This window comes from Styela clava, chromosome 6 (assembly GCF_964204865.1).
Source record: "Styela clava chromosome 6, kaStyClav1.hap1.2, whole genome shotgun sequence".
Taxonomy (NCBI): domain Eukaryota; kingdom Metazoa; phylum Chordata; class Ascidiacea; order Stolidobranchia; family Styelidae; genus Styela; species Styela clava.
Genome location: NC_135255.1, coordinates 22153612 through 22171152, shown reverse-complemented (window position 1 = coordinate 22171152; position 17541 = coordinate 22153612). Strand labels below are relative to the sequence as shown.

The following is a 17541-nucleotide window of genomic DNA, read 5'->3' as shown; positions in this document are numbered from 1 at the left end:
GCGAACCACGGCCTCTCGTCTGGTTACCATTCCATGTCGGGTATGGGATTAGTTAGTTATTTGTTTTCGGAAGCATGGACTTGATGGTGGAGGAAGCAGTACCCGACCAGCGGTTACGTGAACCATCCTACGGCGGCGAGGAGTCCAGCAATCCCCTCGCACATAACCATCCCGCATGGGATTCGAACCTGCAAACCCACGCAGAGTAATTAAAGGTGCAGTGGCGAGCGTATTCCTAACGCTTAGCACGATGAGCCACACCGCCGCACCAAATTTATTTAATGTTTGATAAGAATAAATACAGGTTTTTATCAAGTTTCGTGTATCCAAGTTTATTTCCATACGGTATGACGCAGAAAATTTTTGGGAACGATCGGGCCAGAGGAAAAGGGCCAAAACGGGCTTTTAGGGGCCCAAGGCTGTTTATTGGTCAATCAGCTGTCAATCAAGTCACGCTAGAGTGATTTTGGGGTTTAGAGGCCGTTTAGCTTCGTTTCCGGGGCCAGAAAGCGTTTGCCCGAGTATTGGGAATTTATACAAGTAATATTGGGGGTGGGGGCACTGAAAACCGATCCCCCAGCCCCCCCCCCCAGTGGTGAGAAAACGTGTTGAAAGCCAAGTCCACTAAGGTAATATGGTTTTTGGGCAATTAGGAGCAATTGGAATCGGTTTTTGGGCAAAATGATGCCTAAATATAGAAGGAACTAATTAATAGAATATTTCACCACCTGAACTTTGGGGATTTCCCTTCCCCGTAACGCTCCAGTGACTTCGGAATGTTGCGCTTAGGAATTGTGATATTGAGAAAAAAAAAGTATCTAGTGATTTTGGCCTTTTGCCGGCTTCAGAGAGGTCCTATCGATTATTATTATTTCTATCGATAAAAATTTGAATCAGGTTTAGGTTGAATTTTTTTTTCTCACATGTCAGTCACGCTCCAGTGATTTTAGGTTATATCTCGATTATGGTAATAGATAGGGATGTCATATTTGGGCCATACAAGGTATCTAAAGTGAGGTTAATGAAAAAAAAAATTCGTCGCGGTTGAGTGAACACGGACCCTAAAATTGATAGAAATCGACTTCCATTAAAAGTGATCAGTTTATGACATATTGTTTAAACTACTTAATAGACTAAAGTGACTGGGGGCAGTGCGCCGGACAAATTTCCGCCATTTGTCCGGCGCAACGATCCTGGTGTAACCATCAAATGAATTATATAACATCCGCTTTTTTATACTCAAATCTTTTCCTTACATTTCCCTCGCGGGTAGCGTAGCGACCTTCCCCTAGATGAAACAAATGAACTTTTCTATTACTTGGGGTACCAAAAGGGTAATAAATCCAAAGAATAGGATTTTTATACGTTTAACAGCCTGTAACTTTATATCTGGTGGCTTTTTTAGGTTGAAATGTACAAAAAAGTGCATTTCATTTTACCTGTTGAGCAGTTGCCCAAAGGTCTTTTCTTCTACCAATTGCATGATTTAAATCATTAGTTTTATCATTTGCAGATTTTTGTATTTCTTTGAAATATCTCTGCAGGTCTTCAACTTCATGCTGAAGCAACTCTCTCTCTTGACTGCTCAAGTTGAGTGGGAGAGTTTGGTGACAGCTAGTCAGTTGATTGAATTCCTCTTTCTTGTGGGCAAGCTCTTTGCAAAGCAACTGAAAGAAAAAATATTAAGATATAAGGTGACTATTTGGTTACTTAATTTAGTGTCAAAAACACGAATAGTTTGCATGGGGATCTCCGGCTCGGCGGTGTGGCGCATCGTGCTAAGCGTTAGGAGTACGTTCGCCACAGCATCTCTGATTACCTTTTGTGGGGTGGCAGGTTTGAATCTCATGCGAGGATGATCATGTGCGAGAGGATTGTTGGACTCCTCGCCGCCATAGGGTGGTTCACGTAACCGCTGAACGATTACGGCTTCCTCCACCATCAAGTCAATGCTTCCGAAAACAAATAACTAGCTAACTAATCCCATACCCTACCTGGACAGGTAACGGGACGAGAGGCCGTGGTTCGCCATATGATTAAGCCATCTTATCGGTTTTCCTCTCCTTCGGGATAAATATGTAAATCCTATCCTGTCCTAGATTGAATCTCATGTGAGATCAGAATACACATTCACTGGGGACATTGCTCTCACAGGATGATTTGCATAACAGTTGGCAAGTTAAGAATTACTGCAAGTATATCTATGTTATATCCTACATTTTGAGCTACATTTTTTTCATTAATAATACCCCTTAGATGCAAAAAGCAAAAAAGAGTCAATCAATTAATCAATTAAATCTAGAAATGTTTATCAATTTCCATTTTTGATTATAGATTCCAGGTCTGTATTGGCAATGCACATAAATCCAAACCAACTTACATTATGATTTTGTCTTGCAGCGTTAAGCTCATCCACACTAAGAGTCATAGGAACCGGCTCAATAATTTTCTGTTTAATATCAGACAACCAAGCGCTGATATCTGCAAGTTGATTTCTGTATTCTGTCATCTCACTGACTATGTTTTGCAACATTTGAAGTCTTGACTGAGCTTTCTGTTCACAGTCGATCCATTTTTGGTTCAGATTTCTGAAGTAATTGTCATTTTTAATTTGTGCAAAAAAGAGAAAGAAGCAAAAACTCTAATTGGTTTCTACTTAATGCTTTGCTGGGATGGATTTCAGAGTATTTCAACTTTATGAATTTTACTTTAAGTTTTGATTGCGCTACTGTTGTGGGCTAGTGACCTAATATGACCCAAAGTACCTAATATGGATGTGTTAATTCTATGTCCACCACTTTATCGAGGGTGAAATAAATAGGGCAGTTAATATCATTGATGGTAAAGATTCTTTTTAAATAAATAGTAGGTCTCAGTTTCTTAGTGACTGCCTGTCTATGGCCTGTCTAAGCTTCTTTAAAAAATTATAGTTACCATTTTGAATACTAAACATAGACATCAAAATGACCTTTGTTAGGTTTGAAAATCTGCATATTGATAGTTTACTGTAATATACACTATGTTAGTGTTCCCCTATAAAATAAAATCAAGGAACCCAAACCAAAGAAACTGTGATTGAAAACATACAGATTGCCATTGCGAAAAAGAAAATAATGCCATTATTTATCTCGATAGTTTTGTGGGCCTACCTGTATTTATCTTCAACAGAATCAGCATCATGAACAGACATTCTTGGCGTCAGTGATTGCATTTTATCACTCAAGTTATCAAGCATTCCTCTGAGCTTTCCCATTTCTTGAACAATTTCCTGCATAATTATAATGAGTTAAGTAATTTTTTAGGAACAGTAGTTTGACCTACAGTTTCAAGTCTAAGGTAAGAATAAATAGATAGTATGGATAAGAAGTCAGGAATCCCAGATAAATATTTAAACATTTTGCTGCAATAGATTAGTCTATGTTACTACTGGTTGGCTATGGTCACCCTCACCAACAAGTTAGAAGAAATAGCCATATTCCCAAACTATTCCCATACCTGACATGTACTAGTAACGGGATCATGACTCACTCAGTGTATGATTAATTCATTTTATCGTTTTTTCTCTCCTCCCGAAGAAATGTGAAAATCTTATTCTAATATTTTTTAATCTTAAATCCTTTTAATCCCAATATTACATGAAAATAACAGCAAAAAACATCTGGCCAGATTAAGAACTTGATGGCTAGTTTTTACAAGAAGCTCAAGAACGCTCTTAGCAATGTTCCAGGATTCATAAAGTCAGAAGATCACACTGATATGACTGAAATATTTAACTGGCCACAAAACCTCAGAATCAGCAAGCCACTACATAAGTCAGTAAAACTGTACTCAGAAGATGCAGTAATGACTTTCGTTTGTTTATATACAACTTGAATATATATGATATTCTACATATCTTTCTACCTTAGCTTTGGCCAATTTTTTATCTGTGTCATCTGTTGTGTTTCTGATCAGAGCTTCAACATCTGATTTGAAATTTTCAACGACAGTTTCAACAGCAGCAAAATATCTGAGAACGTTTTATTAATAGAGTTAAAGATTTATTTTGCATAAAATTTTCAAATTTAAACATTTTTAATTACAATTGAAATTTTTGATAATTGTCCCAAGATTATAATTTTACTGAAGATCAAGAGTTTAATAATAAAATATATATTAATCAGCAAGAAAATTGATTTTGTCACAAAATTGGCCTCTTTTGTTTCCTCATGGCTTGATCAATTTCTATTGGTTGGGGTGGCGAACAAACAAAAAAAATTAATAAGCAGAGATTGGCCAACAATAATTTTACTTACGTAGAAAAATCTTCTGTAGCAGACAAATTCTTTTCTTGAGCAGCACAAAGATTACTAGCAATTGATCTCAGATGCTCCCACTGTGACTGGACATCTTGGAAATCAGGATCAACTGCAGCATCTGAAATTATAAATATGAATAGTACAATGGTGGATATTCGCTTTTTCTATAGACTTGACTTAGCTTGGCAGAATGGCAAACTTGAATTTGACAAAATGTGAGAGACTTAAAGAGATTTAAATGGAATTTGAAAGTCTTGGTAAACAAAAATATTTAATATTGGTTCAATACAACTTACTGTACTATATGGTAGAATGGTATAACAAAAAGGTTAAAATCCTGAATGTTTGAACCAAATTATAAAAAATATCATACAAAATATCTACGGTTTATTGTCATCCTATCTGAATAGTTCTTATATTATATTAATTTAATGAAATTTGTTTTTCCCGAAAATGGCTTTTGTCTAAAAGCAGAAGCAAATCATGTTGGTTTGTGTTGTTTGGTGTTGGGATACGTACCCAACATTGAAAAATGTAGTAATAGGAGTTACATATTATCCCGAGGCAGAGGGAAGCCAATAAGACGGCTTAATCATAGGGTGAACCACGGCCTCTCGTCCGGTTACCAGCCCATGCCCAGGATTAGTTAGCCAGTTATTTGTTTACAGATGCATGGACTTGATGGTAGACCAGCGCTTGCATGAACCACCCTACAACGTCAAAGAGGTGCGGTGGCTAGCGTATTTCTAATGATTAGCACAAAACGCCACACCGAAATCAAACCCAATAATCAATAATCTAAATTCACAAATATATAATATATAGATTTCAACCACTTACCAGGACCAAGCAGAGAGTCATATTTTTCCTTTAACTGGTTCAGAAGTATCTTCTTACTGTCAATATCTTCTAGAATGCTTCTGCAATTTCCAAGATGTTTAACAGCAGCTTCTGATATGATTTCTGATGGAGCGTCACCCAGTCTGTCAAGAGATGTTTCCGCTTCAAGTAGCCATTCCTGAAATAGAAATGAATTAGTCAAATGTTGGTTACAGTAGGATTTATCTTAGCTTGTCACATTGCAAATCTAAATCTCAAAAAACAACTGACTTCAGTACAATCAAGTAAAATTTTGTTATTGTGAAGTCAGTAGGTTACAAGAATCAAATGAAAATCAATTAGAATAATTCGACATTTCTGACCCAAGTTGAGACAATTTAGAATCCTCGAGTCAGTTTTACAGCACCTGTGATTAGTTTATTTTTCACCAAAATGAAAATACACTTGATGCGAACAAAATCTATGAAAAAAAATCACGAAAGTGACATTTCACAGTGAAAAGAGGCCCGAAAAAACAAAGTTGGTTATTGAGCAGCAAGACCCGTGCAACTCAGCATTATCTGATACATAGCGCAGCATAGTAATATTATCATTTTCAATAGAAATCATCAGAATGTTAAATAGTCAGTTAGGACAACATTAGGGACAGCATATTTATTGCATTTTTCAGACTAGCCAATGTTGTACATATTTGCTTAGCCCTGCATCCCTAGTACCCAATTGTATTTATTTTTACTGAAGTAAAATCATGGTAATTATATAAATTTTATATTGCATTATAATACTGGTTGGCAGAGAAGATTCCAAATAATATCTAGTTGCACTACCAATTAAAATTCCTCTTCCCAGGCGGATAAAAAATCAACATACCTTAAATTCATTCTGTGCTTCTGTGACTGCCAACCATTCAGTAGCGATATCGTTTGCATTTTGCATTTTTTCGTCAAGATCGAGTTGAAATGATTCAAGTTGTTGATTAACAGGATCCATCTCAGCAGGATGTGTTTCCAGATTCTCTTGTACGAATTCTAGTTTTTCTGAAAAATGGAAAAAAAATTGAGCATATAGTAACAATATAAATAACAAATAAGTTATAAATTGCTATTTGTTCAAGTCTTTCATTAAAGCATTTACCGGTAACTACAAATCAAACATATAAACTGGTTCAGAAGTGGGAAAAATTTTACACAAAGAGAAACCAAGCCAATTATTTTGACAAGTTGTGACATTCCTAACAAAATTAAACAAACAAAATTGATAACAGGAATTTATCTGTAGTCTCAGGTTTTTATATTATTCTAGTGTTAACTATGTATAGTTCAATCAATCAATCATGTATTTTGGTTCTCTGACATAAACAATACAAAAAGTAAACAGACAAAACAAAATGCAGAGATACCTGGGAGACGGGCATAACTTAAAAAAAGTTAAAAAGCGTACAATGCCTGCCGACCAAAAAAGAATAAAACAAACACAGAAAAACGTGTTTCACAATCGAGCAGTACTTTGGAAGCAATTTAACAAAAACAGCAAATTTACATTATGTTTACATATTTATTTCCGTTAACATTACGTTACAATATGATATATTTAGAATTTTTTTTCAGCATACCTTCCAATTCCACAGCAATAAAAGCCAATTCCTTGACAGCATGTTGGGCCTCCTGCAAGCTTGCTGGTTTATATGTCATTGAGATCTTGACCGCTGCTTGTTTCTCGCTCAACCATGACCGAATTTGTTGAAGTTTTACATTGAAGTCTTGTTGTTTGTGAACAATTGATTTCAAACGATCAACAAGTTGTAAAGCAGCAGCATGTACAGTGGCATATGTTGTCTGAAGTAAAAATATCAATTTAAGCTTGGTGCGGTTAAAATTATTAGTTTTAAATTACTTTTTTGTGTGCAATTCTCCCAGAATCAGTGGACTAATAGATTGTAAATAAAATATCATTTATATCATGACATATTTAAGTTCCTGGCAAGCCAGATGACCTAGGGTTGAAAGCAACAGAATTGACTTTGGTGGCATTGTACATCTCTTATACTTCTCAGATTAAAATCCCAAGCCGACCACCACACCCAGGAACTAATTAATACAGCAGGAAATGCCAAATGCTTGCATAGAGCCTCATTCATAGAGTCATAGAGTCCATAGAACCAACAAAATATTCAAATTGTATGATAAATTATAGCCAAATCTTAAACACAAATCGAAGCAGATAAAGAAAGTAATAGATATTCATACCCTATGCTTTGAATTTTTTTGACATTTTGTATACGAAATCCCCTTTGCATGTTGTAACCTACGTAATCAGTGGTGCAATAATGATAATGCTCAGCAGCTTGATCCAATCATAAAGCCTATTTCTACAATTATCAATACCTGTAACTTATCCAGTTGTGATCTCACTTGGCCCTCTAGTGGCAGAGGTTTGTCATCGTACTCGTTCAATAATCTTTTGCTCATCGAACTCAACGATTGGACCTCAGTTCTGAAAAATTATTTGAAGATAAGCATCAGTGAAAAAAAGTTGGGTTGAGAATCAAATTTGAAAATAATTTTTACGCAAGACTTGAACAGTAGCAGGACATTCCGAAAATTTGGAGTGCTACATGTTTCCTACTATACTACTATCCTACTATACTATTTTGGTGAATTTAGCAAACACAAAGAATGACAAATTTTAATATTTTGATAAAATACTAAACTGGTGGTTCCCAAATCGCGGCCCTTGTCCCAATTACGGCTGGCATTGGGATTCAATATGGCCCACAGAAGTCATGTGAAATAGTTTAACACTTGTTTTTACTTTTTGTGCTGTGTGTGCACTTTTACCACTTTACTAAACCCACCTAAAATTGTTGATTTCTTCCAATGTTCCTTGAAATTCCTGAAGCTGAGATTCAAATTTTTCTGCTGATTGCTGAGAAACATCCAGTTCAGACGGAAAGTCCTAATATATTAAAAAATTGTTAGCATAAATCGCAGATGAATCACGAAAAAATAGTCTTGTGCATATGAAACAAGTAATTGTTTGATTTCAATATCTAAACCGAAATGTTTACAAGATGACAGGCCATGATCTACCATATAGATAAAAGGTGGGCAAATTACTGCCCGTGGACCCCCACGAAGTGTTTCATCCGGCACACTTATGTCTGCTAAAATTTTGACTATAATTTTTATGGATATGAATTTCCGTTGAAAATATCTATGAAAATAACGTCATAGTGACCCAATTGTTTCTTTATGCTTATTAATATCTATACATTTGCATGTGCAAACTGTTTTTTATTCATAGTTTTTCAAATTAAATTTTGAGCCTCTGGCCCAGTAACCAAATCTTGTATCTGTAACTGGAACTTGGAACTTCCCTTTTCTGCGTAACATTTGGTTTACGGTCTATTTACCTTCCAAGTTTGAGTGTTTGAAAAAATTTTTAAATATTCGAAAAAATCTGTCTGCAAGATACCTGAGATTTTGAACAATGACAGAATTTTGATTTTCTGGATTCTACTTTCTGCATGAAGAATGAGTAATACGAGAATATCGGTTGGAAACCGAAGACTTATCGATCGATAGTTAGGGGATCCCCCAAAACAGAAACTGCAGTTTCGATTCATCCCCTCTTGTAACTTGCGCACTGCGCATCGCACACACACACTCGGCGGGTTTCAAAATTCTCTCGCTTTACAAAAATCTAGATCACTATATCAATAATTGATTGATAACTCGCTAATTATACGACATAATTCGCCCAAAATCAATAGGCTTCTGGTCCGAGATAAGATGAATGCACATGCAAAATCTGGAGCAGATTCAATCTCGCTTTCGTGAGATATCGCGTGCATCTAACAGACACACACACAGACACACAGACAGACATACATACAGACAAATACCTATCAATATACTTACCGATCTTAAGATCGATAAGTAATAATAAATTACCTGGGAAGAAGCAGCCATGATTTGTGATGATTTGCTCAGCAGCCATTTTTCAGCAGACTGCATTCCTTCAAAGTAATCTTGGTGAACTTTGACCTATGAAATTAGGAATATGATGTCACATGCAATGCGATATGATACAGAAATATCCTGCACTCCGGAAGTATCTCTACCAAGATGACGCCCAACGTGAACTTTAACCTGGTACACATACTATGTTCAGGTTGTGCGCCATATTGGTATGAATACTTTGGGGGCACCCAATACTGCACATGGACTAATAACCAAACAGGAAACCATGATTTGCCATATGACTAAGTCACCTTGTTGATTTTACTCTCTCTTGCGATAAATAAGTAAATCCTATCATATCAATTTTATATTTATCTAGTGGAAGAAGACAGCCTACAAGAAGGATTACTATATCTCATAGGACTACCATTTCTGGTTAGGTGAAAAAAATTAACCAGTGCTAAACTTCAGTCACTTCAGTACCAAATAAAAATTTCTGTTATTTCATTGAGTATTTGTGGGTGAGTCACCACATGAGAATATAGGCAGAATTCATAAACGAAGAATTTTGATGGAAAGCAACTACTGAAGTGACGAAAGCAAGAAAAATTTATAGATAGCTCCTATGACAAATTTAATCATTGATAAAAATCAGCATACCCTGGCTTTAAGTTCATTAATCCTTTGCTGACTCTGTTGGGCAAGTCTGTGATATTCTTCATTGAGATGTTCAACTTCTCTTGATTCACGAATGTTATCAGGCAATCTACGAGCTTTCAGGATCACGGTTTGCAAGGTTTCATTGTTCTTCAAAATTTCCTCATGATAATTTGAGAATCTAGGAAAATGTAAGTAATATTAATTGTTTTTCACTGATCATAATTAGTTTTAGCATATAGATGGGTGGATGTGCCTGACCTTGACATGCAGCTGAATAGTTGTGCTATTGTGAATGTCAGCTTGGGTTGTTGGGTTGTTGTAAGTGTATCGCTGATCAACTACTCTTTATTATAACCCAGACTGGTAACTGGATAAATGGCCAAGTAATGCTACATGACTGTTTATCTTCCTAACAGAGCAAATATAAAATCCCAATATACCCAATGTAGTGAAACCATTTGAGGAAAACTCATTTAGATCATTTTCTAGACTTTTATTAACTTAAAGATTGCTACTATACTAAAGCCAGAAAAAAAAATTTACAAGAAAATTAGCAATCTTTGCACAAGCTTACCAAATAAAACCCTCGCTTTGTCACGCGCCTAAAAACATCTTCAGATCGCTCGACGACAGTGCCACGTTGGCCACATTAGGTAGTGCTAATTCATCACACCCGACCGATACTATTCGAATGACTGAGCCCCAAAAGGCAGCAACCCAAAACGTTTTTTCTCACCTTGCTAGTTGAGCTTTCTTTTCGAATAATTCATAAATAATCTCAGGTTTCGCATTGACTTTATGTTGCATATCCGTCATCCATGTCTTGAAGTTTGACATTGAATCTTGGTAATCTTCATAATAATGCAATGTACGATGCAGATTCCTTCTCTCTGCTTGGATTCGAGTGTAAAGCTCCTGAAAACAGTTTTGAAGGTCGTGATCAGACAAAACGACTGTGTGGACATAAAGGTCAGATTATGGCGTTATTTAAAGAGCACCAGCAAAGCTGGAGCAAACTTGTAAAAATGAAAGTAATAGAGATACTTCTATCGTTAACTACTCCAGACATTATTGTATAATTGAAAAAGGGCAATTCTATCACATCGATAATGCTAGAATAGTTTTTTTTATTATTCTCTGGTTAAAAAGTAAGCAATAAGATGTCTAAGACTAATCACATGGTATTTTCTTGGCTGTCACTTGGTTAGCATTTTAGATAGGGCATGGAGATAGCCAGCCTGTTAACAATATAGATGCATGCATATAGCTTAATTGTAATCCAGTAATAGTCTCACTTATGTTATAACCATAGCATTAGATCTTGTGGTATGCAAAGTATAAAAAAACTTATAAACCCCTAAAAAACAAGTATACCCCTAAAACTATGAAAGCATGACCTCCCTTATGAGATCAGATCGTACAACATCAAAAATAGAAAACACTCAAAGTATACAACATAGATCTACAAACCTGGAAATCCTCATGTTGAGCAGCTGTTTGTCCCCTGATTCCCTCAGTGTGAGCTTGATCCAGTAATTGAGTGAGTTTGGAACTTTTATCAGATATAAGAGATAATGCTACTTTGTGTGATTCAAACTCTGATAACAATTCATCAAGTTTATCTGAACACATCTAAAAATAGAGAAGGCTTCAAAAATAGTGCATGTGAGTAGAGCTAGTAGATCCGTTGTTTGGAATAATATAAAAAAAATCAGATGTAAATCTCATTCCAAATGATGCGCTGTATATAAAAGTGTTTTGGTTAAATTATGTTTCAATTCCTAATCTGATATTTTTTTGTCTATTCCAGGTCGGGTATGGAAATATGTATCCAGTTGATTGTCCCAGATGCATACTTGGATCATGGATAAAGCTGTAGGCAACAAGCGGTTGTTTGAACCAACATGCAACGGTGGATAATATTATTTTCATACAATGTTGTATAGGATTGTTTATTTCAAACAATTCTCTACCAGTTCTGAGTGAGGAGCTTTCGATCTTCGGATCTCCCGCCACTAATGCAAAAATGTGAAATTTGAGAAAAACAACCCCACCACGTTTTTTAAAAATAAATAGTGGTTAACCAGTTGGGGTTAGGGAAGAAACAAAAATATGAATTTCCAGCGCAATCTGCATTCCTAACCCTAACTGGAAATTCACTAATTTTCCCATTTTGAGCATTGGAAGAGGTTTTTTTTTGAAGGGTACTTTGTACAAAAGATCCGGAGCATTTAGATTTTTAAAAGACTTAAATCTTTCTGATGTAGAATTGCTAGCGCAATTTATTACACCCTGGGTGAAGTGGGGGCATGGTATTTGAACCTGGGCTATTTAACCTGCAAAGCCAATGCTTCAAGTCCAATGCGATAATCCCTATAATGCATTGCAACCAAAAGATCCAGTCCTTCAAACTGTGTATTTAGAATAGTTAAAAGAGTTCTTTTCTCGCATGGGTCAAGACTGAGAAAATGTCTCAAATCTTTGATAGTTATACAAAAAGTAAACCCACCTGAGCATTATCAGCGTCAATATTTTCTGGCAATGTATACATGGCAAATCGTTCATCCGTTGTTTGAAGCCATTTGTCAAATTCATCCGCTTCACTATCAAACTCTGTCTGAAGTTGGATTGTATCTTGGAACTTTCGAAGTTTGTCTTTTGTTCGAATTATCAGAGTTTGGTACCGTGATGTCATTTGGGTGACCTGAAATTTTGTCAATAAGAAAAATTAAAATTTGTGAATCTAGATGAAATAAAAATTGACTCGTATCTCCTTGGAGAGGTAGAAATTCTAAACCCGAGAATAAAGAAAAGATATTGCTATTTTTAATTCAAGGTAAACATGAATAATACCTGCATGCTGATATTTCCATCTGTACTTCCACAAGCGTCCACAAGTTGTTGAGCAGCTTTGTTAAGTTTATCAAGTTTGGATTGATTCGCAGAAATTTCATTCGAATATGATTTATACCGATCAACAAGATCTCGATTCTCTGAGAGACTGCTTGTCAGTTGGATCTGGAAAATTAGTGAAATTTCTTGAAAAAAAATAGAAATGCAAATTTATATTTAAATATACCAAAAGTCGGATTCAAAATTATCAAGAGTAAAGTAAATTTTGAGATAGCAAAACTAATAAAGCAACAAGGAACCCAGGTAAAACTGTCTTGTGATGTAAAACTGTCGCGATATGATTAGACATTAATCTCTCTATCGATACATATAAAATGAAATTCTATCCTATTAACCAATGCCTTTTCTTATTATAAATTTTGCACAATATGTTTATCTGACACATTACCCTGTCAAATTATAGTATAATGGCTTGAAAGTTTAATACATATTTATTTTTGTTGTTCATTACTGGCCCATGCTATGTTTACCTTAAGTTTATTTTTTGCATGATTTTTGTGTGTGTGTTGGTGGACGAGTGCATGATATTTGTCATGTTTCAAGTTTATGTCTGTATTCCATTTTTATTTTTTGTGTACTCCGGCGTTATCAAAATAAACTATGTACAGTATGATTGTACCAATAGCAAGCTTAATCACACCCTCACCTCCGCATCAGGGCACTGTTCCATTGCTGAAATCCAGTCTAAAAATTCCTTGCAAATTTTCTCATATTTTGCTGTTTCTTGAATCAGTGTCTGAGCATTGACAAGAGCTTGTTCCAGCTTAGTTCGATAATCATTCCACTCATCACGAAGAGTCTGTAATCAGAAGATATGATAAATAAAAAATATCTACCGCAATACCGAGTGTAAAGTAAAATTATTATTGCCATTATTATTATTATTGTGTGTGTATGTGCTATGAAACAGTTATGTGCCTAGATAATCTTCATCATATATTGCCAATACTGGTGACAAGACAAAGGTTTGCCACAATCAATGGACAAAAGACCGGGAACATCGGACATCGGAATATATAAGCCAGTTTACCTACGCATCTTGGAACAACTATGAAAAATTGTACTAGTCTGTCCATTTTCATAAACATTAAGTCATATCTGTCCTGATAATGCCTTTCCATGAGGTGCTTACACTCTAGATGAAATGGTGGGCATGATGGCACATGGGCATTCAGTTTCAGCCTGAAATATTACACCTGTCGTGCGAAAATTGATAGGCACTATGCTTTATCCACTAAGACATTGCATCTGGATAGTAAGAGATAAAATACCTGGTAAAAGTGAAATATTCGTTACTATACCTGAAGTTGGAGCTTTATACTTTTATCAGGACTGCTTCTCTTTCCAGCGGAAATTGCTTGTTTCAATTTTTCTTCTCCTTCAGGGATTTCTTCTTGGAGCTTTTCAAGGGCCTGAAAAATAGCAAGAAAAATTTGAAGGAATAAATATGAAAAAGGAATGGAGCACTCATGCTCTTTGCCGAGCAGTCATTTCCTTTGAGTATAAAAAACAACATGCTTTTGACCCAGACTAATCAACCTGATTAAATTATGCTTGCTATATAATGCAATGGGGCATCATGCTAAGCGTTAGGAATATGCTCACAACCGCATCTCTGGTTACCCTGCGTGGATCCCCAGGTTCGAATCCCATGCGGTGATAGTTATGTGTGAGAGGATTGATGGATTCCTCGCCACCGTGGTTCGCCTTATGATTAATCCTATCCCATCCTTTTCAATCCTCCGTTAACAAATCTATTTTATCTCACCTATAAACAAATTTCTAAAATATACCCACCTTGATATTCTCCTGAAGCATTTCCTTCCCACAAGAGGTGTCAGAGAGTTTGAATAATTCCATAGATTTACCAGAGAACCAGTCAGTAAATATATGAAGTGCTTGATGATAAGATTTTGCACTTTCAGCTTCTGTCTCTGCTTCATTTAGAAGACCTTAAAAAGGAAAGAAATGCTAATTAAAATAAAACAAGATAATAATGCTCAAACAAACGGTCATCAAGGTGTTAATAGTATTGCAATAAATGTTGAGCACTCGATTGAAAGAATCGTTTGTGAAAAAGGGAAAATTTCTCTAGATAAAAAAATTCGGGATAAAACAACAAGCCCATGGGTACCAAAAAGTTTGGAAACCAATAAATATTATTGCCCTCTAAGGGGTACTTGCATCTCGAACTACTGAAAATTTAGAAGTGACTGATCCAGTAGCTAAAGATTATTATTATGTCCCAGCATAATATTTCCAATTGTACATCTAGTGACCAATGATTGTACGCTCCAAACCTGGGACAAAAAGTATTACTAAAAAGGTAATGTATTGAATATATCAATATGATATAATTTCTTATTCATCTGAGTAGAGAGAGGTAAACATAATAATTCATGAATTGAGCATAAATACACGTCCAACGTCCAATTGCTGAAGTTAAATTCATTACCTTGTGCAGCATTGAGCAACTCCTGATAATGTTCTCTTATTTCAGCAAGATCAACTCTCGTACCAGACACATCACCGGTGATATTTGCAATCTTGTTTGCACATTGTTGAATGTTATCAATCATGCCAGATTTATTCTTGATGTCCCGATATAGCAAACGACATTTTTCAAGATCAGAGAACAGGGCTTCAGGTGAAAGACCCTTCATAAAAAAAGAATATAATAAAATTTCAGGCTCAAAAATGGGTTGAGTAAATACCAACATTTATTGCATAGATGTGTATTTTCATTTTTAATCAGAAATCAGTAGTTTTACCATACTGAAAATCCGCACCAGACTTACCATGCTGAAAATTTGCACAAAACACAATGAATCATAAAAAAAAAATCGCTTTCCATGGTGAGGGGAGATGCAGAACAGCAATGCTGATTAATATTGAGCAGTGGCACTCACCCTTCACATATTATATCAATAAAACAAGCACTGTTAAAGTTGAGTAAGAACTACGAAATGTCTTAAAAATTGGAAAACTTGATAGAATGCAATGAAAAGAATTTCAATGTTACTAAATTGTTTAAACTCTTGTTTTCATGTTGAAAAAAAACCTCTGTGGAAATTTCAGTTTAAAAAATCAATCAGTACCTGTCCTCCATGAGCAATTTTCTCAGCCTTGACACTAACATCAGTGTTTTGCAACCATGTATGAGCGTACTTCACGGCTTCTTCATATTTTTCCCAAAGTCCAATGCATTTACGGAGTTGGTTTCTATGCAAAAAAAATAAAATATTATAAAATTGAAACTGGAGTCACTCGTATATATAAAAAAAAGAGAAAGGCTCATTCCACCCAACTTAATTTGCTATTTCATATGTTCTACCAAACTAATTTAGTTCAGTAGAAATAAACCCTCTTCTGGGGTTAATTTCTAGATTACAAATAGGAGTGAAAATTCATTAAAATCTGAACACAAAGCTAAATTCTTTGGTCTAACAGATTTTTTAATTGTTATGTTGTTTTATGTAAAAATGAGATTTATCGAACTTTAGAACCAATGAAAAAAATTCAAGTATGTTTGCTTTACAAAAGTACCTAATTTCTTCAGCTTTTGCAACATTCTCTTCCCAAGATTGCACAAGTTCATTGACCTGAGATTTGATGGTAGGTTGTCCCCGAGGTGCAGTAGTTGGAAGAATCTTCTCACTGTGACCTGAAAAATTAGGAATGATGTTAAAAGCTCCATGAAATATAATTTGTAAGTATGAAAGAACTGCTGGCATCTTTTACACATCATTCCAGAGAGATTACAGCTGTATATAGAAAATCACAGCCTTTTTTCCGGGTCAGGTATGAAAAAAGATATTTTAAAAAAGATAGATTTTTTACATGAGAACACTTGCAAAAACGGAGAGGCACTTAAGTATTAAAATGCCAAAATTACTGTTTGCAGAAATTTTGGTTGACCAATAAACAAAAACATCATAAGTACAATACACATTCAGTGTGATGTAAAACCAAGTTCATATATGAACAAGCAAAAATGGTCACACTTGTATATAGGTGGCATAGATAGTTACCCTGATCCATGTTTTCTCATAATCATTATGAAATGATAGCTTTCCTTAATTTACATTTGTAAAGAAAAATAATTTATCAAGTTGATACCTCTAGTAATATTGATCTTCACTTCTCCTTCTTGTTTTCCACCAAGAATTGTTTCAAGTTTATGAAGTCTTTGCTCCAACATTTCTTTGTCTCCTGTCAAAAATAAAATAACAAAATAAGTCTGAACCAGACCATTGTATAATTAAGTGTTGTTTAAATTACACAAGGTAAATTATGCTCTTGTTTATGATTCAGCAAATTAGATTTCAAAAGTAAATGCCTCAACAGTAGAGCTGAATGATTTATTTGAAATTCGCATTGGTACAGTTGGCACTTATGTCACAGGTTCAAATTAAAATTAGTATTTCAAGATTCAATGACCAGATATAGAAAACCGGCTTGCTGTTATAGCATGCAGGTGTGGGTGAGGTATACCTTTGTCTACTCTACTAACCACGTCGAAGACTGAAACATTGAAATGTTCAACTATTCCTTTAACCAATGCAAACAAAAAGTCAGGCCAGCCAAGCGATGATTAGTAATGTCATTCACTTCATTTATATTAATATATTCATATTTCCAGTCCCCTCCTGGGTTTAAATATATCTCTTATACAATATCAATATACCTGTCATGTTAGAATAAGTTTCCAATCTGTGACTGAAATCATTGATCCATTCTTGAGCTTCTGTGAATGCTGTTTGATAAGCTTGGTGTTCAAGGAGATTCTGCTCGCTGCGTTTCAAAGCATCCTGAAAACAAAAAAGATAAAAAATTATGATGGATTACTTTAAGAGTATAGAACAAGT

The 17541-nt window shown here is 35.3% G+C and overlaps 1 protein-coding gene across 5 annotated transcripts in view; it reads right to left on the bottom strand.

Moving 5' to 3' along the window:
* LOC120331537 (nesprin-1-like) overlaps nt 1-17541 on the bottom strand; it is a 140667-nt gene that overhangs the window by 93516 nt on the left and 29610 nt on the right. For all 5 annotated transcript variants that reach the window (XM_078113642.1, XM_078113638.1, XM_078113640.1 and 2 more), the window contains exons 29-52: nt 17361-17484; nt 16793-16885; nt 16220-16337; nt 15772-15895; nt 15129-15330; nt 14471-14625; nt 13975-14085; nt 13320-13472; nt 12614-12778; nt 12270-12464; nt 11231-11392; nt 10497-10675; nt 9761-9938; nt 9092-9184; nt 7993-8093; nt 7523-7631; nt 6751-6973; nt 6009-6175; nt 5139-5316; nt 4296-4416; nt 3904-4009; nt 3150-3268; nt 2381-2588; nt 1440-1667 (exon numbers count right to left, since the gene is read on the bottom strand). In XM_078113642.1, the coding sequence (XP_077969768.1) occupies nt 1440-1667; nt 2381-2588; nt 3150-3268; nt 3904-4009; nt 4296-4416; nt 5139-5316; nt 6009-6175; nt 6751-6973; nt 7523-7631; nt 7993-8093; nt 9092-9184; nt 9761-9938; nt 10497-10675; nt 11231-11392; nt 12270-12464; nt 12614-12778; nt 13320-13472; nt 13975-14085; nt 14471-14625; nt 15129-15330; nt 15772-15895; nt 16220-16337; nt 16793-16885; nt 17361-17484 (3612 nt within the window). The remainder of the gene's footprint in view (nt 1-1439; nt 1668-2380; nt 2589-3149; nt 3269-3903; nt 4010-4295; nt 4417-5138; nt 5317-6008; nt 6176-6750; nt 6974-7522; nt 7632-7992; nt 8094-9091; nt 9185-9760; nt 9939-10496; nt 10676-11230; nt 11393-12269; nt 12465-12613; nt 12779-13319; nt 13473-13974; nt 14086-14470; nt 14626-15128; nt 15331-15771; nt 15896-16219; nt 16338-16792; nt 16886-17360; nt 17485-17541) is intronic.